Source organism: Natrix helvetica (assembly GCF_964273705.1).
Source record: "Natrix helvetica genome assembly, chromosome: 1".
NCBI lineage: Eukaryota > Metazoa > Chordata > Lepidosauria > Squamata > Natricidae > Natrix > Natrix helvetica.
Window position 1 is genome coordinate 56892659 of NC_138548.1, and position 24480 is coordinate 56917138.

Here is a 24480-nt window from a genome sequence, read left to right on the forward strand (position 1 = left end):
TCAGTACTTTTCTTAGGGAAGGGAGAATATATAACTAGCTATAGGATTAGAATCAGGGGTGGGTTGCTGCCGGCATTACTGTCAGTTCGGTGCGCGTATGCGCAGAATGTTAAAAACAAAACAAAACAAAAACATTCTGCGCCAAACAGGAAACTGGTTCAGAGGCGTGACAGGCTTGAGTCGCTGCCAGTTCTGGCGTCCCAGGCCGCCAAACCACTACCGGTTTGGCTGAAGTGGTCCGAACTTGTAGAAACCCACCTCTAATTAGAATTCTCTCCGTTCTTAGAAATGGGAAAGGATAAATCAGAAGATATCCCTGAAGACCATCTGTCTGAACACTTATCCAAACATGTGTTTTGCTATTACTTATGCAAATTTATTTAGTGAAGTTAGGAGTATGTCGTTCAGAATCCAATTTCAGCAACAGAAGGTGCTAGTTAAAGGGTGGAATATTCTAATTGCAAGCTAGAAAAGGAAAGCAGATCACAGGGAAGAAAATATTAAGGCTTATGTAAAAGATCACACATAACTAGGGGTACAGATGATATGAACATTAAAATGAGGGGGGGAGGGGGGAATTGTGCCCACTTGAATTGATGTATGACTTTCTGTGAAATTTGTAGATTTTCCAGCTTCTTGTAGTCTGCTCAAACCTCAGCAGAATGTGAGGCCTTTCCAGGAGGAAGGCCAAGAGTTCCTTGTTAAAAACGTCAGAGTTTCCTTTAGTGGGCAGCCACTGTCTAGAATAAAAGACACAAGGGAAAATTTGTGTCCCAAATCCTTAACTGTCTGGGAAAGGATTGCCCTGCTAAGCAAAATCAGATGTAACCATTTGAAATACAAAGGGACAAGTGGGGCCTTGATGGTAGGGGAAGGCATTGAGAGATTGTTTCATTTGCCATAGATTTGGTAGATTACGTGTGAAATTAACTCCAATAAGTGTGTGTTGAGAAACTCTTAGCTCAAGAAACTCTTGAAGAGTTATCTCTGTATGTTCTGCCAGGTCATTTAATAGAGCCGAGGTAGCGCGGTGGTTAGAGTGCTGACTGCTAGCTGCAGTTTGACAGTTCAAATCTCACTGGCTCAAGGTTGACGCAGCCTTCCCTCCTTCCGAGGTGGGTAAAATGAGGACCCAGATTGCTGGGGGCAATATGCTGACTCTGTAAACCACTTAGAGAGGGCTGTAAAAGCATTATGAAGCGATATATAAGTCTAAGTGCTATTGCTATTAATGACCACTTCAGAGACTGAAAAAGGAAGAGCCAATGGCTGTTCATTTCTGTAACATAAACTATTCATGTAGTGTCCAGTTTTCTCTAATGATTCAGTGGAAATTACATAAGAGAAAGAAGTGAATCACCGGCTTATGGTTAATGTGGCATTGAGTAAGAAGGGCAGCTGGCCAATAGGGGAGACAGTTGAATGAGACAGAAACTAAAAGAAAAATTGCCAAGAGATTTACGGTTAAACAAAAAAGTATGGCTGATTATCAAGAGGTTGTCATGGTTACGTGCTTTCTTTGAAAGGCATTCTCAGATCCATAGATTATATGTTTCAGAATGGAATTACTAGCTCTTTAATTATTAAAAAAATACTTTGTAACCTTTCATGAGAAAGATCAAACAATCTGTCAGTGAAGCAGAAATGTTCTCAAACCTGATGGAAACAGCTCGTGCTTGATACAAGCTATTTCAGTCAATACCCATCTTTTATCTCCTAAATAAAATTAGTATATATTGTTGGGATTAAAAATGAATAACTGAAAGCCTGAAGTTTTACCTCATGATCATTATACATTGTACTAGGCAGTGTACATTGTCTAGTATGTAAAATTAGACAAGACTTAGCCAATTCAGTTTGCTAGGTATGGTGCCATGGTACTCTAGAGATCTCTACTTGAGTTACTTCAGAATATCAGAAAATGGTATAGAAACACACCCGTCTATCTATAATCTACCTCTGATGCTTCCTGCCCCTGATATTGATTAGGAATTATGGATGGTGAAACCAACCCAACAAATCTGGGTAGCTCCAGATTGAAGAAAGCTGTTGGAGAGAGGGCTCAAATGAGGAATTAGCCTGGAGTCATTACAAGATAGTAAGGTCTGACCCCTCTTGAATCCCTTTGGGCCTTATCTAATCTTTCTTTGGTAAAAGCTGCCAGTTTGGACAGATTCCTGTGAAATTGGCATAGAACAATAAAATAGCTAATTTGAACTCTAGATATGTGAGTCTGGTTGTTCATGTCTGACAAAAACTGATCTAAACTCAATCTTAATGGATGGCTACCTAGACATTTTGGGTGTGGGAGTTAATTGTTTTAATTTCATCATTATTTGATAATGTGATTTGTGACTTTAAAAAAACTTGCTAAGTCATTTTCTTCTGCATGTGTTGATTAATTGTTTCTAAGAATGAACGTTGTTCAAATCTAATGCACAGGCAACTTTGGTATTGAATAGTATTCTATTTCAAGCAACAGAAATGTATTGACTGTCCTAATATGCTTCACAAATACATGCATTCATAATACATGGATACATTTAATTATTATCAGAGTGGTCGATCCATCTAACTCAATAATGTTAACTCTAACTGAGTTAACATTAGTCTGATGTAGTGGTTAAGGCACTATGTCTGCTGTAGTAGTTAAGACACTATGTTAGAAACCAGGAGACTGTGAATTCTAGTTTTGCCTTACACATGAAAACCAACTATTTTGGGGTCAGTCATTCTCTGCCAACTCTAAGAAGGAGGCAAGGGAAACCACTTCTGAAACTCTTTCAGAGCCTAGTCCAGGATTCACCAGGAGTCAAAACTGATTTGAAGGCTATGTGTATATTTATTCATTCTATATGTTAGCGTGAATTGAATGAGTTATTTTCAGCGTTTAAAATTCTTTTAACTGGAGATGCCAACTTAATTGTGGAGAAATTTGCAAGTAATACATGTCTCTTTACCATTAAAGTATGGTAACCAGACTCATAAGTAACAGATAAGTCAGTTGCCTCTTACATGTATTTCAATTCAAAGAGGAAGTGCTGCCAATCTACTATTCACTTTAGCTCTACCTGTACACTGCCATACAATTCTAGGCTTTCTCATAATAATGTGGCACCTAACTTTATCACCCAAACTTTAAATTAAAAAAAGAGGTTTTTTTCTGATTCCTATTAGAGTTCTCTAATAGGTGCTTTAGCAATCTGTAAGAAAGGTTTATGGAAATATTTTTTTAAAAGGGAGAAAATTATGTTTATGTTCAGTGTATAAAATAAACAATGGAAGAAGATAATCCAAGAACAATTTGTACTTTGGAGAACAAGGCAGTGGTTTCTCAATATAACTTTGGCTAGCATACTCTACTGTTTGTGAACTTTTAGTCAAATTAACCATCGGAAAATTATTTTGGCATTCCTGGTAGAATAAATGTTTCATTGAAATGCAAAACAAAAAACCTAGACCTTTTTCTTCTTCAGTGCTGAATCTTGTTTAGATGGTAGCATGATTTTACATATAGCTCTGATCTGAGAAGTTTAAATCTAGAGCTTACATGTTCTGCATATTAAATTTTACTTCCTAAAACAAAAATTGAAAACAATTGCAAAAAACTATTATGAAAGGATCAGCTATAGTTCATACTTGTGGATGTTTAAGTAAAGTCATTTCTTTATATTTGTTACCTGTGGAAACGATCTCAAAAAATTATATCCAGTAATGCACTGTAAATCCTTGAGTTACTGCCAGCACTTCTTGTAAAAGAGAAGTAATGTAACAATGTAAGTAGCATCAGTAGGAGAGGAACAAGCACCAGCGAAGTAATTAATTATGTGAGTATCTGAGAGACAACATCCTCAGTACTGGTGTATAACTCTGGAATTTCCACTTTCTTTTTACAAACCTTATAAATTCTCAAACCAGCTAAAATCTTATTTGTTTTAACTGAATATATACTGCTATGTTTCCAGTTGTAGTTCTCATTAAAATATTTTAATGTTACAACTTTCTAGGTTGATTTGTTGGTAGTTTATGCTTTTAATATTCTGTAATGTAAATTATGCTGTAGTAGTTTTGCAGTGCATTTTGGGAGTATGGTTCTAATGAGAAATGAGCAACACATTTAAAAAACACATTGTGTATTTTTAAAATACATAATAATGATTATTGACATCCCAGAGAAAATTTTACTGCAAATGATAGAGTTTATATTTAAGCACTGATGTCTCACAGTATTGATCCTAGGGAGATTCCCACTTCTTGACTTTATTGAGAAAATTGGAAATAAGTTTCTCTGACGGCAATATGTTTCTCTGATCCTTTAAGAGGGATGTAGGCAAAATAGAAATATCAAGAAGTGACATCCCAGGGTGTTAAAGTATCTGGAAACCAATTCCTTGAGGAATTTTTGAAAAGGTTGGACATGTTTAGCTTGGAGAATAGATGGTGAGAATTGATAATTGAATTTATTGGACCCGTGTCCCTCCTGGCTTGTACTGGCATCCTGGGAGGTTACGCGCGACTGGCTCCTGGGCCTGGTGAACGCCTCGTTGGGTGAGGGGTCTCTACCGGCCGCCTTGAAAGAGGCGGTGGTGAGGCCCCTGCTCAAGAAGCCTTCCCTGGACCCAACGGACCTAGTCAATTATCGTCCAGTCTCCAACCTTCCTTTTTTAGCGAAGGTTGTAGAGAGTGTGGTAGCACAGCAGTTCCCACGTCACCTGGAGGAAAATGATTATCTAGACCCGCGCCAGTCCGGCTTCCGACCCGGGCACAGCACGGAGACGGCCTTGGTCGCATTGGTCGATGATCTCTGGAGGGCCAGAGATAGGGGTTGTTCCTCTATCCTGGTCCTATTAGATCTCTCGGCGGCGTTCGATACCATCGACCATGGTATCCTGTTGCACCGGCTAGAGGGGCTGGGAGTCAGAGGCACCGTTTTACGGTGGTTTGGCTCCTACCTCTCTGGTCGGACGCAACGTGTGTTGACAGGGGAGCAGAGTTCGACCCGGAGGCCACTCACATGTGGAGTGCCACAGGGATCGGTGCTCTCGCCCCTCCTGTTCAACACATATATGAAACCGCTGGGCGAGATCATCCGTGGTTTTGGAGTGGGATATCATCTGTATGCTGATGATACTCAGCTATACATTTCCACTCCGAACCACCCCAATGAGGCCGTCGAAATGATGTCCCGGTGCCTGGAGGCCGTACGGGTCTGGATGGATGGCAACCGACTAAAACTCAACCCTTCCAAGACGGAGTGGCTGTGGCTTCCGGCCTCCCGGTTCAACCAGGTGCTTCCATCTCTGGCCATCGGGGGCGTCCAACTAGCCCCCATGGAACAGGTGCGCAATTTGGGCGTCCTCCTGGATACCCGGCTGTCCATGGATAACCATGTAACAGCCGTGGCAAGGGGGGCGTTCCATCAGGTTCGCCTGATGCGCCAATTGCGCCCCTTATTGGACCGGGATGCCCTACGCACAGTCACCCATGCGCTAGTGACGTCTCGCCTGGATTACTGCAATGCTCTCTACATGGGGCTTCCCTTGAGATGCACTCGGAGACTACAGTTGGTCCAGAACGCGGCCGCGCGGGTGATTATGGGGAGGACCAGATACTCCCCTGTAACACCTCTCCTGCGCGAGCTGCACTGGCTGCCTGTGGTCTACCGAGTGCGTTTCAAGGTTTTGATTATGATCTTTAAAGCGCTCCATGGCACAGGGCCTAGTTATATGCAGGATCGCATCCTGCCCCACACATCCCTACGACCAATTCGCTCACACAGAGAGGGACTTCTCCGGGTGCCGTCCGCCAAACAGTGTCGGGGGGCGACACCCAGGAGCAGAGCCTTCTCTGTGATGGGCCCAGCCCTATGGAATGACCTCCCCCGTGACATCAGGATTACTTCCGATCTCCGCTCCTTCCGTGTACAGCTGAAGACCCACCTCTTTCAATTATCCGGCCTGGCTCAATCGCAATCGTAATTTTCCCATTCCTCCAAACTGTTTTTTAAATTGTTCTTAAATATTAATTTTATTGGGTTTTTACAATTGGGGTATTTTAAAGTAGATTTTTAACTGTCTATTGATGTAATTTGTTTCCTCCTCCGTGTATATGTATATGTGTTGTGTATGTATGTACGTTTGGTGTTGTTATGTATTTTATGTTATATGCTCCATTGTACGCCGCCCCGAGTCCTACTTGGAAAGGGAGCGGCTAATAAATCCAAATTTATATTATATATTATATTATATATCTTAGCAGCTATTATATAGAAGATAAAACAAATACAACAGTGGATGGAAACTGCTAAAAACAGAAAGTTTGAGTTAAAATTAGAAGAAAACTCCTAATGATAAGGACTGATTGACAGTAGAGGGTCTCATATACACCATGGCTTGCTTTAATGATGTTTTGTTGAATTCACACAGCACCTTATGTCAAAGCGAAAGTAGGTTAGAGGTTAGCACATTGTGTGAATATCATAACATGTGATTTCCCCAATGTAGGCATTTCTCCCAGAAGTATAGATTTAAATTCCTATAAATTCTCTGCTTGTAGCACAACACCTCTACTTCCCATAGTTTCCCAGTTTCCAATGAAATTGGAAACTATGCTTACAAATTATAGAATGGATTAAGACATTACACCAACTCCAAATCATACTTTAAATATTCTTGTCTGTTCTGAAGCTCCAAAGAATGAATGATCAGGAAATTATAGCTTATTAATGTAAATGTCTTGAGAATTCTTTTTGAATGGTCCCTAAGATATAAGCAAGATTTACCTAATTTACCGATATGAATGACATAGAATGCTATGATTAATTAAAAATATGATGTCTTGCTTGCTCATACTTCAAAGGGAAGAGAGAAGAGGCTGTGTGGATGACCAAATATCTAATTCACATTCCAATTTATTATACTTATTCCATTGCATAGGAGTCATGTTGCCAGAGAAATCAAGTCGAGGAATGAATTCACATTATTATTTAATTACTGAATGAATGATCAGGAAATTATAGCTTATTAATGTAAATGTCTTGAGAATTCTTTTTGAATGGTCCCTAAGATATAAGCAAGATTTACCTAATTCTGTTTCAAACCATTAGATTAAAATGATCAGTGTAATTTTCCAACAAATAATGAGTTGAAATAATATTACAAGTAGTTCTTCAAACCTTAGTTTCACTTTTGAAATTCTTTTATACAATAATACAATACAATAGTAGAGTTGGAAGGGACCTTGGAGGTCTTCTAGTCCAACCCCCTGCCTAGGCAGGAAACCCTATACCGTTTCAGACAAATAGCTATCCAACATCTTCTTAAAGACTTCCAATGTTGGGGCATTCACAACTTCTGGAGGCAAGCTGTTCCACAGATTAATTGTTCTAACTGTCAGGAAATTTCTCCTCAGTTCTAAGTTGCTTCTCTCCTTGATTAGTTTCCACCCATTGCTTCTTGTTCTACCCTCAGGTGCCTTGGAGAATAGTTTGACTCCCTCTTCTTTGTGGCAACCCCTGAGATATTGGAACAATGCTATCATGTTTCCCCTAGTCCTTCTTTCTCTTAAGCTAAACATACCCAGTTCCTGCAACCGTTCTTCATATGTTTTAGTCTCCAGTCCCCTAATCATCTTTGTTGCTCTTCTCTGCATTCTTTCTAGAGTCTCCACATCTTTTTTGCATCGTGGTGACCAGAACTGAATGCAGTATTCCAAGTGTGGCCTTACCAAGGCATTATAAAGTGGTATTAACACTTCACGTGATCTTGATTCTATCCCTCTGTTGATGCAGCCTAGGACTGTGTTGGCTTTTTTGGCAGCTGCTGCACACTGCTGGCTCATATTTAAATGGTTGTCCACTAGGACTCCAAGATCCCTTTCACAGTTACTACTACTGAGCAAGGTACCACCTATACTGTACCTGTGCATTCCATTTTTGTTGCCTAAATGTAGAACCTTACTCTTTTCATTGAATTTCATTTTATTAGAGAGTGCCCAATGTTCAAGTTTGTCAAGATCCTTCTGTATCTTAAGCCTATCTTCTGGAGTGTTGGCTATTCCTGCCAGCTTGGTGTCATCTGCAAATTTGATGAGTTCCCCATTTATTCCCTCATCCAAATCATTGATGAAGATGTTGAAGAGTACTGGGCCTAAAACAGAGCCTTGGGGTACTCCACTGCATATTCCCTCCATGTAGATGCAGTTCCATTGAGGACTACACGTTGAGTGCGGTTGGTCAGCCAGTTACGAATCCATCTGGTGGTGATGCTGTGTAACCCACATTCTTCTACTTTATCTAGTAGTAGGTTATGGTCTACCTTATCAAAAGCCTTTTAGATGTAGATCAGAACTGGATTTGATACCTGGAAGGTATATGTAGAGGAAAAGAACTTTGGCTCAATGAATATAAAGGTGCTATTAAATAAGGAACTCTGCAAAGTATCTTGCTCCCTGGGGGGGTTGTGTATCTGGCATAAAATCTGCTTAATCTCATTAAGTTTTGGCTTCTTTGGAAATTCCAGTACTAACTACTGCTTTACTTGAAAATAAGAGGGTAGTTGAGGTACTTAGAAACAAAGCAGTTTGGAAATCTTGGCACTGTTCTCTAGCAGAGGAAAGAGGAACCAGCAGGATCAAATAGAGTTGAAAAACTTAAGAAAGAAAGAGGCTTAGCATGAGTAAGTCGAAACAAACTGTGCTTTGTAAGAATCTGTTGTGACAGCCAGCATGCATTAATAGGCATTGAAGCACTGGGTCTGGAGAGTGGAGAAGATATGATTCATTGTTGTGGCTCACCTGTCACAAAAAGGTTTTTAGAAAATCCTAAGTAAGACAAATTTGCTAATGGGTATTGTAAGGCTTCACTGATGACTTTTATGGATGGTATATTCTGTTTTATTTCTTTGGCTGGGACCATTTCTTGGCTATATTTCTATAGTGATCAGTGCCAAAATCAGGAATGAGAATCCACTACAAATTCATATAGGATGAGCCAACTCCGAAGGGATCGCTCATGTTTGGAAACAGATGAGAGAATTGAGGAACAATGGAATTTTCCTTGTGAATGTTACCCCTTGCACAGACGTAGTAGTGACCCTCTTGTACTCAGAGCCAATCCATTTAATTTGACTTGCATGATTGCCGCTGGTGATCGGTATTTGTTTTTTGTTCAAGTGGTTTGTTTGTTTTTTTGAGTCCAGAATAATCAGTGCTTTTGGCAAAGAGTATTGAAATGGCTGCATGGTAATATGCCAAATTAGGATCTGTTCTGGTTATGCATTGCTCAAAACAAAGCAACAGAAAGTGATTCTCACTGTATATTTTTTTGTAATCTGCCATTCTCTTAGGGAAAAATTACTATTCATGGGGACTAAATTCTCCGAAGGCAACTACTCTATAAAGGAAGAATGGAATGATAGTAGAAGTAATTTTGCTAAGAAGTTTGCTTGTGTTTCAGAAGATGAAGTAAAAGGATAGTCTATGGTTTTAAATAATTATCTATAATCCAACAGACATGCAATAATACAACAGAAAAAGAAAGAAGAGTATGATCAATAAGTTAACAGATGAACTATATTCATTCACACTTTGCAATATTGGAATAATCTACAAATACAATTGAAATAATATGTTGATGCAATAAAAAGCTATAACTCTATCATAATATAAAAATAATAAAAAGAGACAGAAATACAGTAGAGTGGATAAATATAATGAATTTAAATGCCCAAGGGGGGAAAAATTGGAGCTGTCACTGAATTGTCAATAATGTTGACACTAGTTATAGGAAAGTAGAGAATATTTCACATCTGGTGTTCACAAGTCAGAAGGCACTATTTTCTTTATTAGTACATAAGGTGCCCATGATCGATGAGGAAAATGTTTCTTAATTATTTAACCTCTGATACGTGGAGAGGTGCTTGTCCAAAAACATTTATTTTATTTTGAAATGATGGAAGTGTGGGCAATATTTAAGTTATGGGAAGAGTCAAACAGTTGTTATTCTCAAAAGCATATTAAAAGAGCTCTTGGCTTACCTCTCTCAGTTTTTTACCTTTCTCTCTACAGGCAAGCTTTAATCTCATAAACAAGGAAGACTTTCAATGGGTACATAACCATTCAGCACAAATATTAACTTAGCTTTCATCTTCACAGGGTTCAGAACAGAAGCAGCTCCCTTGTTACTTCTCAGTCATATACTGGATCATCCCGCACAGTCCGACGCTATCCAGCTGTAAATCATGATCATCTAACTTCCAATATAGTTCTCAATGGGAATAGATTTGAACAGAGCAGTACTGGGCCACAGATGATATATCAGGAACCTGTTTTGTCTCCCTGGGGTAAGATCTGAGTAATCACATGTTCTCTTTGTTTAGTTTTGTTTGTACGGACAAAAGGTCCTGGATGCGGGATTTAGGAGAAGTGGGCCTTTATTACACTGGGTGTAGACATATTGAGATTTCTTAGCCAGCATTTCCTCCAAGTTTATAATGAATGAGACTTTACATCATTAGTGATTTTTTTAAGGTATGTAAGACTGAGATAATGGTGCTGACTATACCTTGTTACCTTAATTACTTTCTTGTTTCTCTTAGCTGAATTATGCTGTCTGAAAAATAAAGCATGTATTGTTTTATTTCCACTTTTACTCAGATGAAAATTCAATCTCCAGACCAATTCATTATTACTTTATAGAGGGTAGCTTTTAATATCACACAGGCAGGTTTCTCTTTCATGTAAACAAAACTTTCTTTGTTTTCCATCTAATTTGCCTTCTTCACCCTCATTTACTCTGGAAATTTTTAAAAAGTTGGGGTAGAACAGAATGTTCCTGTGGAAAAGGAAACCTGTTCTGGCCGACAAACCCAGAGAGCATCTTGGAGCTTAAGTTCTTGAAGTCTGGAGTTATCCCACTTTTTCTTTCTCCTCATTCCTAAATATGTGAAGTTAATAATGTGATGAGAACTGAGAAGAAACAAGAGGGAATGTTCTTTTTAATCAATTCCAAATTGTTATAAAAGAATAGATTTTTCCACAGGAACATATTAACCCTTAATCCATCACCCCTGTCCACCAATATACCACCAAACATTTTGGATTTTCCCCCTCTCCTTGCTATTGAATGGACTACATTCTATTCCTGTGACAATCTGTGTATTGTCTTCCCTGCACTATATCAGCCTCTTCTTTCTCAGTATGAATTGAATTGAACAATGAACAAAACTTCCCTTCTCTTCATTGTTTTCTGCAGCATTGCTCTCCCTTAATCTTATTTGATTGTTCTGGCTTTGACTTCCTCTTTTCTTGGTTGGAGGAGTAAAGGAACAACCTAGTCATGCTTGTTGAGACAGGTGGAAAAAGTGGCATTGCCATTGTAGATTATTATTATAACAAAACATATCTTCTGAGAATATAGTTGTTGATCTCCTCTCATCGCCCATAAAAATGGGGACGGGAAACAAAAAAATAAAGGGAAAAGGAATACATTAGCTTTTAAACATGAACATTCTCAAGTGTGCTTTTATCTGGATCTTTTTCAACTCTTATCTGATTAAATCTTTCAATCATGTTCTCTTCGTTCATGTAAGCCATAAATCCTGTTGTCTGATATAGACTTTTGTTCTATATGATTCTTATAAAAATGCCCTTTGAAAGTTTATTAATATGAGAGTTCATTTAAAAAATACTATGTAGAAAAAAATATTTCCCCTTCTACAATCCTAATTTGGAATAAGTGGGATTCTGCAATTTAAATAGGAAGCAATCTCTCCCATTGAGGTGGCCAGTTTTCCTACTTGGTTTGCCTTGTCATTGCAGCAGGGAATTAAGAATAAAAGCCATTCCTGACTGCTCTGCTAAGGTTATACTTAGTTCTCCAAGTTTACTTTTGAGGAATAATAAACATTGCTTAAACTTTAGGCCACACAATAAAGTAATGTTTAATTTGCTTGAATCTGAGAGAATCATAACATACAGTATAACCAGAAAAGTTAATATGTTGCATGCATGCCAGTTCCCAAAACAAGTTGCTTAGACATAATATTTTATTCTGTGATGTGTCTCTTCTTTCTCTTGCAGGAGCTAACCTGACAGAAAAAATCAGGAAGATAAAAATAGTGTTCACTCCAACAATCTGTAAACAAACGTGTCACAATGGCCACTGCTACAATAATTGTGAGAAAGGAGACACTACCACCCTATATAGCCAGAGCGGACATGACCACGACCCCAAATCTGGTTTCCGTATTTGTGAGTCTTCCCAAATGTGTAACCTCTTATTTTCCCTCTTATTATCTACAGGAGCAGAAAAGAAACAATTTTATGTGACAGCCGTCCTACTTCTTGGAAATAATAGGCCAGTCTACGTTATCCTTTATTGCCATTCTCCTATTCTTTTTATAAGAATATCACAATTCTGATATTCACACCCCCACAACTTTAACAGGTGTGATTCCAACTCCCAGAATTCCCTCAGCCAGCATGCCATAGTACCCATGATGCATTAGGGAGTGCAGAAGGCTGCACTGACCTTCTTAGCTTATGGAAAGCTTACCTTACATAAGAGCTTAGGATAAAAGGAGCCCAATACTTGCTTTCTGTAACTGACTTTTATTGTTTGTTTGTTTGTTTGTTTGTTTGTTTGCTTCTTATCTCACCTAGAGACAACTCTGGGCAGTTTACAGTTTCTCTCACTTCTCTCATTTTGATTTCAGTGAGTGTATAAATTGGACAATAAAACTAACATTGGTTATATTGTATATTTAATTACTTTTCAATTATTTTATTCTATAATAACCTTCTCTACAGCAGACATGATAGAATTCAGTTTGTTAACACAGGGGAGAAGATTTTTCATACTCATTAGATGTAAGGCCAGGTTGGTAATTCAATTCCTCTAATATCCTTTCAAGGTGGGAGTGAGTGAATGTGGAGATACTGAGGTGCATGCATAGGCTATGTCTATTATTTCCCAATAATTCAGCTCCCGGCTCATCTGCCTTTGAAGCAAACATCCATACTTTTCCTCAATGCATTCAGTTTATTTTCTTTACAGATTTTTGCCAGATTCCATGTTTAAATGGAGGGCGTTGCGTGGGCAGGGATGAATGTTGGTGCCCATCTAACTCTACAGGGAAGTTTTGCCATCTACCAGTTTTAAAAGCAGAAAGGAGACAAATTCCAAATAGCCTGGCAAGCAGTTCTGTGAAGCATTCTATATATACCCTTCCTCTGTCCAATCAACTTGGTAAGCATTAATTGCATTACTTCTCCCTTCTTAGGTTAGTCATAGTGGCCCCCTGTCTAAGATTCTTGATATAAGATGTCTAAGTTCTGCTTTTGCTGCTGTGCAGACATTTGCTTATTGCGATCTCCAGAACTTAAAATATATTGCTCACTTAGCTTTCGTTAGCCTCTGCTAACATCGTCAGAGTGTAAAAACCATTAAAGAGATATCTACCTTTATACACTATTAATCAATTTGGCCCTTGCACGTGTGATAGGCCCATCCTGCAGGATGAGAAGATCAACTTCTATCCAGGAGTAGAGATCGATGGCAACCCCCCTCCCCCCCTTTGGATATGCAGATCTGCCTTAGGAAGACATAGCCAGCTCAGGTCAAATGCCCAGCAGAATTGCCTCAAGCCGTAATAGATATGAACAATGAGGAATGAGCTGGACCAGTTACAAGATCAAGGCAAAACAACAAATGAAGCTGGTTAATATATCAGATGTGCCTGTAAGGCGGAAGAAGAGGTGGGAGGTGTGGGAGGAAGCCAGAGGAAATACTGCAAAATGGACCTATGAACAGCCACTTGGAATGAAACCCATTCATAAGTAGGGGAGTCTGTCTGTCTGTCTGTCTGTCTCTCTCCCCCGCCCCTGCCACTTAATAGTCTTTAAACCAATTACAAAAAAAAATATCTATCTTGGAAGTCATCTATTTCAATAAGCCAAGACGTGTCAAAATGTAAATTCTTTTCTTTATTTCAAACTGGCACTGCTTCCTTGGTCTCGGTTATTTGGGGAATAGCAATTCCCCAATAGTGTTCATTTTGTTTCTATGTTTTATTGTTGTGCTTTATATCACCAACATTATAAACAAAAACTGCCTAGAGTCACTTAAATGTAGAAAAGATAAATAACTAAATAAATATTGGGTTGTTAAAGACATTGTTTATCTGCACCTGTCCTCTTTTCTTACCTGTGCACTCCATTCTCCTGCCTGGCAATTTATGAATATATGCACATAAAATATGGTTTTCTCACCCACATAAACAAAATCATTATTTGAAATTGTAGCTGAAATTCTGGAACAGAGATTTTTTTGGAAAGTACATACGGCTGTGTGTGATGTTTTTCTTTCATGACTGTGTGCAGTGTTTTTCTTTAATACCTGAATTCCAGAAGTCTGGCATATAAAAAGCAGGATTGTACAAGACATTTCAAATTCAAAACAGTTGTTTCAGATTTGAAACGGTTTGTTCTGAGCATTCTGGAAGTGCTTCAAGCTAAATTAAATACAGCATGTGGGGATGCTCGTCTGTTAGGATCAGATGTAGAGGGAGAATCAAGGAGGAAAAGCAAACCTCACTGCTGATGTTGAACACTAGTGCCTCATGGAATTAAGTGACATATCATATTCAGAGGAGTTAGATTGATTAGCTTCACATAGAATGACAGCATACTTTGGAGACCTCATAACTGTATAATAAGTCATCTGCATTGCAAATCAGAACATCCATCTAACCCAGCTCCAGTTATATGGGCTGTAATTTATAGCAGTCTCCCCCAGAATGTCACTTTCCAGATGTGTTGCAACTCTCAGAATTGTTGATCTGTATGTAATCACCACAATACGTTGCTCTGATGGTTATTTATCAGTTGTGACAGTCACCATTTGTTGTTTCCTTTGGGCTTCATTATAAACCAGATGTTATTTCACTTGCTTATATATTGTGATCCTTATGTGATTATTGCTGTTTTTTTTCAGGGAGAGGCACGTACTGTTTGATTTGAAAAACACTGTGGCTTTCTGAGGATAGAATGGATGCTAAAATTGTTCTTTGAATGATACCAGTCATTTTAGTGGTCTGGGAATAGGGGATCCAACTATTATTCCCCTGTCATGGTCAGATCACTCACTTCTCCGGCTTGACTTCCCCGGTGCTACCCCCTGCTGCAGGGAGGTGGAACCGGAAGGTATTAGATGGTTCCGCCCCAAGCGCCTGATGGAACCAGATAGGTTCCAGACGGAGCTTGGGCCACCTCCTGTGGACCTGACCTGCCCCCGAGTGGAGGACCTGGTAGACGCATGGAATAGTGCGACTACCGGGGCCCTAGACCGAGTGGCGCCTTTGCGGCCTCTCCTGCGGCGACGAACCACCCTGGCCCCTTGGTTTACCGAGGAGCTAAGGGTGATGAAACGCCACAAGAGACGCCTAGAGAGTCGTTGGAGATCCTCCCGTTCCGAATTTGACCGAGCACAGGCACGAGCCTATTTGAGGACGTACCTTGTGGCATTAAGAGCGGCCAAACGTCAACATTGCGCCGCTCTTATTGCGTCCGCAGATAACCGCCCTGCCGCCCTGTTTCGGGTGACTCGCTCCCTCTTGTTTGAGAGACCGCGGGAAGCCCCTTTACAGGGCAGAGCAGAGGAGTTTGGGAAATATCTACAGGACAAAGTCGCTCAAATCCGGATGGGATGGGCCCCTTTCAGTGGTCCAGTTGAGACGCCCGAGGCGAGTCTTGAGGGACCGCTCTGGGAGGAGTTTGACTCGGTTGCCATCGAGGATTTGGACAGGTTGCGTGGACGTCTGCGACCTACCACATGTTTATTGGACCCGTGTCCCTCCTGGCTTGTACTGGCATCCTGGGAGGTTACGCGCAACTGGCTCCTGGGCCTAGTGAACGCTTCGTTGGGTGAGGGGTTTCTGCCGGCCGCCTTGAAAGAGGCGGTTGTGAGGCCCCTGCTCAAGAAGCCTTCCCTGGACCCATCGGATCTAGTCAATTATCGTCCAGTCTCCAACCTTCCTTTTTTAGCGAAGGTTGTAGAGAGTGTGGTGGCACAACAGTTCCCACGTCACCTGGAAGAGAATGATTATCTAGACCCGCGCCAGTCCGGCTTCCGACCCGGGCACAGCACGGAGACGGCCTTGGTCGCGTTGGTTGATGATCTCTGGAGGGCCAGAGATAGGGGCTGTTCCTCTATCCTGGTCCTATTAGATCTCTCGGCGGCGTTCGATACCATCGACCATGGTATCCTGTTGCACCGGCTAGAGGGGCTGGGAGTCAGGGGCACCGTTTTACGGTGGTTTGGCTCCTACCTCTCTGGCCGGACGCAACGTGTGTTGGCAGGGGAGCAGAGATCGACCCGGAGCCCCCTCACATGTGGGGTGCCACAGGGGTCGGTGCTCTTGCCTCTCCTGTTCAACACATACATGAAACCGCTGGGCGAGATCATCCGTGGTTTTGGGGTGGGATATCATCTGTATGCTGATGATACTCAGCTATACATTTCCACCCCGAACCACCCCAACAAGGCCGTTGAAATGATGTCCCGGTGTTTGGAGGCCGTACGGGTCTGGATGGATGGCAACCGACTAAAACTCAACCCTTCCAAGACGGAGTGGCTGTGGCTTCCGGCCTCCCGGTTCAACCAGTTGCTTCCATCTCTGGCCATTGGGGGCGAGCAACTGGCCCCCATGGAACGGGTGCGCAATTTGGGCATCCTCCTGGATGCCCGGCTGTCCATGGATGACCATGTAACAGCCGTGGCAAGGGGGGCGTTCCATCAGGTTCGCCTGATGCGCCAATTGCGCCCCTTATTGGACCGGGATGCCCTACGCACAGTCACCCATGCGCTAGTGAAGTCTCGCCTGGATTACTGCAATGCTCTCTACATGGGGTTTCCCCTGAGATGCACTCGGAGACTGCAGTTGGTCCAGAACGCGGCCGCGCGGGTGATTATGGGGAGGACTAGATACTCCCCTGTAACACCTCTCCTGCGCGAGCTGCACTGGCTTCCTGTAGTCTACCGAGTGCGTTTCAAGGTTTTGATTATGATCTTTAAAGCGCTTCATGGCACAGGACCTAGTTACATGCAGGATCGCATCCTGCCCCATACATCCCTACGACCAATGCGCTCACACAGAGAGGGACTTCTTCGGGTGCCGTCCGCTAAACAGTGTCGGGGGGCGACACCCAGGAGCAGAGCCTTCTCTGTGATGGGCCCAGCCCTGTGGAATGACCTCCCCCGTGACATCAGGATTATTTCCGATCTCCGCTCCTTCCGTGTACAGCTGAAGACCCACCTCTTTCAATTATCTGGCCTGGCTCAACCGTAAATTTTTTCTTATTCCTCCTGACAGTCCATTTAAATTTTTTAAATTTTTAAATTGTATTACTAATGGGGTATTTTAATGGTGATTTTTAACTGTCTAAATGTGATGTAATTTGTTACCTCCTCCGTGCATGTATGTCTTTGTATATGTGTATGTTTATGTGTTTGTACATATGTTTTATGTTTTATATGTTTTATTGTACGCCGCCCCGAGTCCTGTCTGGAAAGGGAGTGGCTAATAAATTCAAATTTATTATTATTATTATTATTATTATTATTATTATTATTATTATTATTATTTTAGTTACTTTTTAACAATGGCTTGTAATAGAAGGAAAAGTCAAGTTTCTAATGATAATTTTCAACATTTTCTTTCAGCTTCAATATACCCTTCCCTGGTGAATGTGCATGTTAACCATCCCCCAGAAGCCACCGTGCAAATTCATCAGGTGGCTAGAGTAAAGAGTGACTCTGAGCAATCAGAAGAGAACAGTGTGGAAAGTGTACAAATATCCCAGCTTCCAGTGGCCTCCCATTACGATAATAATGTCACCTCAAACAATAATGTTGTCATTGAAAGCAACCAGCAACAGAGGTCCCAGGGCTTCATGGGAAAATGTTACCTGGAGACAGTACATGGAAAGGTTAGGAGCAACTTTCTTTCTGGGTTTTATATGAACATAAAGCTCTTCCACGGTGCTCAAGATGTAGCGTTAACCTATGCAATCTCATGTCTTTGTCTTGGTAGATGAGCTGGTTTATTTGTGGCTCAGTTACCAGATTAGAATTACTGAAAATATGATCTTTTCCATTTGCAGCTCCAGTGCTGCAAAACTTTGGGGAGCTATTTTCCCATTGGGAACTTTGTCTTGTGTGCCTCCTGGCCTCAGTATATAGACATTTCCCCCTTATCCTCATCATAGAGCAAAGTTGGAACCCATAGCCTAAGAATGTCACAAAGCACCTTAGTCACCCATTTATACTCTTTCCATAGGATGAAGAGACCACACTGCTGAAATCCATTGGCAAAATATTTAATTATTGGCAGTACTGTATTTTTGTAAACGAAAATACGGATTGCCATTAGGGTACTTTGCTCTTTTCATCAGAGTCATTGTAGCCCCCTGCAACCTACCACAAATAATACTCACTATCATGCCATAAAGATTAACTCACCATAGCATCATGGCAACATAGATTCTGTTTAAACAGATGGCACTAACCAAATTTATAAAAAATAGAAAGAAGGTCTTTATACTGAGGGAGAAGACTATGAAAGGACAAAGCCACAAGGGCAGCTATGTCTCAACCTAGGAGTTTAAATAGAGAGAGAATGTTAGGTGATTCGGAATAAAGAAAAACAATGTAGTTTCATCAACTGAGCATGCTTAGCTGGGCATGTAAAATGTTAGAAATGCTCATTTTCTTATTTTTTAAAAATATATTCTATGAAAAAGTGGGGTTAATGCTTCAGAAAATCAATGTCTAATCAAGGCAATAGGCGCAAATACTTGAAAATGCTGTCATTTAAGCATATTAAAATATGAATCTACATGGGCAAAGTTTTTTTTAAAAAAATGAAAAAAAATAGGAAATTATTTTTTTACTTTTGTTCTACTGTAACTTCTCAGTAATACAGAGCCAGTTGTAAAGGATAGAAGAGCTTCATATGATAAAGGTGATTAAAGAAGAGAAGAAAAATACTAGTTGTGTGTTTCCCAGCTGAAGAAATGAACCAAGGACTGGTTTTGCCTAAGGTGCCCCAGGCTAGAAATGATTTCTTTTCCCCATCTGAGAAGACAGGAATCACTGTCAAAAAAAGGCAAACCCAGAGTGTCAACACTGGTGTAGAAAAAAGCCTTGCATCGAATTATTGGATTGTAGTTCTGGAAGGAATCTATCTATTGATTCATTTTTAAAAATGAAATGATCACCAATTAGATTGTTGGAAGAAATGTCCATTTGGGTTCGGTTCCAAGTGGGAAGAAAGACACTGGAAACATGGAGACTGCTTGGAAAGATGGTTTAATGATGAACAGGACTACATGGCTTGAGGCCTTGGGCAAAAAGGGAAGAGATGCTGAGAGTGCCTGTGTTTTATGCCCCCTCTGGGCTTTGAATTTGAGCTTGTATTCTGATTGTTTGTCTGATTCCCATGTGGCCATGCAGGGGTAACTTTGTAGGTTGTATTTGTGTCTCAGGCTTGGTTGAGCCTTGCTGGGTGATGATGTAATGAAGGGGCTTTTGGCAATTCCTATTATGGCTCTGCCTGAAGGAGGTAGATCTTTGTTATGTAGAATAGACTGGTTCAGGTCTTAATGGTCCATTGACAAAGGGGGTGGGACAGAGTTTCTACCTCCCTTTTAGGGGGAAATATTCTGCCCTTTTAATATTTCCTAAAATATCTCAGTTTCCTAGAAGAGAGGTAACTTCCTACAAGATAAAAAAGTATTATTTTTGGCAGTGTAGCAGCAACTTAAAACCAGGATGGTATGCTGTAATTGCTTTCGTTTGCACATTACTATAGCACAAAGTGGTAGCTTGAATTGGAGAAACCATAGAAGGGCAGTAATGTATTGCTGCCTTTTGAGGAGCACCCACATTGCAACTTCTTGCACTCTTGTTTGATAATACAATGCAATGCAATGCAATGCAATGCAATGCAATGCAATGCAATGCAATGCAATGCAATGCAATACAATACAATGCAATGCAATACAATACAATACAATACAATACAATACAATATAATAGCAGAGTTGGAAGGGACCTTGGAGGTCTTTTAGTCGAACCCCCTGCCTAGGCAGGAAACCCTATACCGTTTCAGACAAATGGCTATCCAACATCTTCTTAAAGACTTCCAGTGTTGGAGCATTTAAAACTTCTGGAGGCAAGTTGTTCCACTGATTAATTGTTCTAACTGTCAGGAAGTTTCTCCTCAGTTCTAAGTTGCTTCTCTCCTTGATTAGTTTCCACCCATTGCTTCTTGTTCTACCCTCAGGTGCCTTGGAGAATAGTTTGACTCCCTCTTCTTTGGGGCAACCCCTGAGATATTGGAACACTGCTATCATGTCTCCCCTAGTCCTTCTTTTCATTAAACTAGACATACCCAGTTCCTGCAACCGTTCGTCATATGACATTGAAATGTCTACGTTTGAGGCAGGTGCATTCTGTTTCCCCTGGAGATTTTGAATGCAGAGTAGGAAGCTAATTTAGTAGATTCAGTAGTGCGAATATCTTGAAGCAGTTTCCAGGTGTCCAAACAGCTCTTTTCATTAATAAAGACAATAAAGATGATTCAGGCAGACCCTGGAAGTGCAATCATCTTGAATTCAAACATTTTCTTCAGGTCTTTGTTGTTCTCTGTCTGACCCAATATATATTCAAGAAATCTAGGTCTAAAGGTTGCCCTTTTAAAAGCTATTCTGTTGTCAGTAGATCATAGATAAAGTGCATGGAAAAAACATTCTTACTCAGGAAACAAATACCATTATGCTAATTTCCCTTGTAGCTTCTTGGGAAACTTCGTCCATGTGATCCTCTTTCTCTTTCTCCCTCCCTCCATCCCTTTAAAAAAAACAACAGCCAAATAATTATATGAGAAAAGATTGTGCCTATTCTGTTGTACAGTTATTTAACTGGAGCAAAAAAAAAAAAAACAGAGCAGAAAGCATTTTTGTCTTCAGATTCAATCTTGATGCCAAATTTATGGGTATGTGATCCGTGGGCACATGGCCATTTGGGGTGGGTGGGTGGATTACTGCCAGTGTTGGCTTGTTGATTGCAGTTGCTCAGTTCTAAAGGGGAAGACTACAATCCATAGGCCTTTGGGGGCAGGAATAAATCAATGAAAAATCCTAGACAGATATGTCCCCACTTGGTAATATATTTCAGTCTGAGAATAGACATTTATTTTATCTTATCCAAAGGCTTTGCTTGATTGTATCGTTTTTAAGACATGATCCATTGGTCAACACCTCATACCTAATATTAATTCCTTAACTTTTCAAGGAACAAAGAGAAAGATGAGTTTTCACTTTCATGTATGAGGGATTATTTACTCGCTTAAAATATATAATTGACTCTGACAGCATCAAGTTTCTTTTTTAGTTATAGTGTATTGTATCATCTCTTTGCATCTATGAGCAAAGGGCAAAGGGAAGAGTGTCTGCCTCTGTCTCTTACCTGGCCTGTTGTTAATTAAATGAGTCTATGTTTAACATGGGGATGCAGTGGCTCAGTGGCTAAGACACTGAGTTTGTCGATCAGAAGGTTGGCAGTTCAGTGGTTCAAATCCCTAGTGCCGCATAACGGAGTGAGCTCCCATTACTCGTCCCAGCTTCTGCCAACCTAGCAGTTCGAAAGCGTAGAAAAATAGGAAGATAACAGCGTTCCATGCGCCTTTAGCATTTAGTCATGCCGGCCACATGACCATGGAAACATCTTTGGACAGTGCTGGCCCTTCAAAATGGCGATGAGCAACGTCCCCTAGAGTCGGGAACAACTAGCACATATGAGGGGACTCTTTACCTTTACCTTATGTTTAACATACATATAGAATTTCCTGTCCATCTCTTTTTCTTTCTTCCTTCTTTTCGAAATGTGATTTAAATTAACTTTAAAGTTAATTTAAATTAATGTTATTACTTAAAGTTATTTAACTTTATTATTCAACTTTATTTATTAAATTTATTGTAAATTTAAAGTACGCTTTTCTATCTAGGTTTTTCTTAATAAATCTAAATTTTGTTCCAAATATGGTGAATGTCTGTTAGCATTCAAATTGCAGCAGAGCAAAGTCCATTTTCTGCATTCAGGATAACTACATTATGACTATTTTATGTTTTAATGGGACATCACGCTGTTTAATAACCCAGCGTTGTTTCACTACCCTACTTATCTTAAGGAGTGTATTTAACAAGGGTTCCTGCTAAATTCAAAATCTCTACTATGCACTCTACTTTCCACAGGAAGTCATGCTTTTGTGAGTCTTTCCTCTACCTCTACCATGTTTTTTCACATTTTCTTTGTTCTTTGTATTTGGGAGTGATGAGATTCTAATGTCACTTTTTCATCTCCAGTGTGCTGATCCATTGCCTGGTCTCGCAAGGTATGAGGATTGCTGTGGAAGCGTGGGAGCCTTCTGGGGTCTCAGCAGATGCATTCCATGCCCAGTGAAACCAGGTAACTGCTTTTCTAAGAAGAACCTTTCTAGCCCATATTTCCTCCAGATGTGTAGGAATATAATTCCCACAATTGCCAAACAACATATAATCTAGCACATCTGGACTCCCGGAGGGCATTTTGTTGGGCAAGGTGACTCTAGTCTCTACTAGACATTTTGTAATATGATCTATTAAAAAGGACATAAATAGAATGTGATACCTAATGTAAACACATTTGTTATAGGAAGTTGGCAGATCTGGATGTTTTTAGGACACTGATTCCTGTTTGAATTTGATGTTTTCTCTCATCCAGGCAAATAATATGCAATGTATTATTTTTTCTGATTCTTACTTGGCTACAGTGTTAATTTAGGTGACTTAGTTCCTGGCTCAGAGCTTTCAACAATCCTTCCATACCACCTCCATAAAACCCACAGTTAATCATGATTTTTCTGATTCAAAGGCATTAGTCAAGAGGAAACTGCAAAAACGTGCCCATCATTTTAAGAGATGTGGCTGCAGATTAGTTTAGGAGGTTGCATACTCAGCCTTATGCATTATGGGCCTGCTTTAGATGAACTCTTGGCAGAGACTTTGGAAATAGCAATACTTCAAACAATTGGCATGACTGAGTCTAGATCCCATTCCAAAGACATAGATATCTGGTTCTGTGTTTTCTTTTCCTGATGTAAAACAATTGCAGGGGATAGTTTAGTTATTCTCAAAAATGCATGGCCTTCCAGTTGGACTATTACTTAGGCCAACTGGTAAATGTCGCCTTGGTGAGATGGGCAGCATAGAATTTAAATAAATAAATGAAATAAACAAAAAAATAAATGGAAAGAGAGACTGATTAGGATTGTTATATAGGCAAAAAGTATTTTCAATATTTTGTTAGACTTTGGGGGAAGTATCGTAATAGGTGGTTAATACGGGTATCCAATCCTCTCTTTAATCTACACCATAGAAAGTGGAATGGCCATAGTTATGGATAGGTGAATTCTGAGCATGCCTTTTGTAGACAATAAAAGGGACCCCGGCACAGAAGATGCCCACTTAATGACTTAAAACAGACATAAGCTATGTCTCTGTGATCAAGCACCACACTTTGTATTTTATTATTGTACTTTGTATGCTGAGTCACAATAGCTAGGGATCAGTGATGTGTGGTGAGGTTTATGGCTGGTGAGGCACTGACACAGTGGTGGGTTTCAATTTTTTTTAGACTTGTGGACTTCAACTCCCAGAATTCCACAGCCAGGCATGCTCAGTTCCGATTTAAAGCGACAGCATTTGTTTTTCTCCTTTGCGAAAGAAGTTTTCTTCTTTCTTTTTCTTCTCCTTTCCCCTCCTTCCTCCCTCTCTCCCTCCCTCCCCCCCATCTCAAACACACACACACACACACACACACACACACGTTGGATTGGACTATCTCTCCTATCCCATTCCCTCTCTCTCACTCACTCTCTCTCAAACAAACACACACACACACACACACAAAGTTGGATTGGAGGGAAGAACACCAGCGAGGAGACCACAGGAAGAGGCAGGAAGCCAGTCAAAGAGCCATACTGGAGCACACACACTTTCCCCCAGCCCCGGAAGGATCCAGCCCAGCTTCACTGATTACAGGTTTGAAAAGGCAACGTGGCTCTCCCTGCAATCAAACTACACCCCAGGGAGAGCACAAGCGAGCCAGAGTCCTTCCCTCCAGCTTTTGCCCAAAGCCCCACACCAGGAGGATGAAGTTTGAATTCCTCCCCCTCCCTCCGACCCACACGTACCTTTTCCACCTGTTTCAGAGAGGATTTCAACTCTGCTCTTGTCTCGGGTCCTCTGAAGAAGCCCCGCCCAAACGAGCGCCCTCTATTATGAGGCAGGAGAACTGCGTGCCTCACCTACATCAGGAATTTTTAGGCTTTTAAGCCTTGCTTAACTCTGCTCGAGTGATCATAAAACGCCTAGTCAGACTAG

General features: G+C 40.6%; 1 protein-coding gene across 9 annotated transcripts in view; it reads left to right on the forward strand.

Annotated features, from left to right (window-relative positions):
- LTBP2 (latent transforming growth factor beta binding protein 2) overlaps positions 1 to 24480 on the forward strand; it is a 116595-nt gene that overhangs the window by 29386 nt on the left and 62729 nt on the right. For all 9 annotated transcript variants that reach the window (XR_014173965.1, XR_014173966.1, XR_014173967.1 and 6 more), the window contains exons 4-8: positions 10153 to 10340; positions 12079 to 12249; positions 13055 to 13246; positions 17720 to 17985; positions 22423 to 22525. Coding sequence is in view for 4 of the 9 variants with exons in the window: in XM_081937333.1 (XP_081793459.1) it covers positions 10153 to 10340; positions 12079 to 12249; positions 13055 to 13246; positions 17720 to 17985; positions 22423 to 22525 (920 nt within the window). In the remaining 5 variants the exon portion in view is untranslated. The remainder of the gene's footprint in view (positions 1 to 10152; positions 10341 to 12078; positions 12250 to 13054; positions 13247 to 17719; positions 17986 to 22422; positions 22526 to 24480) is intronic.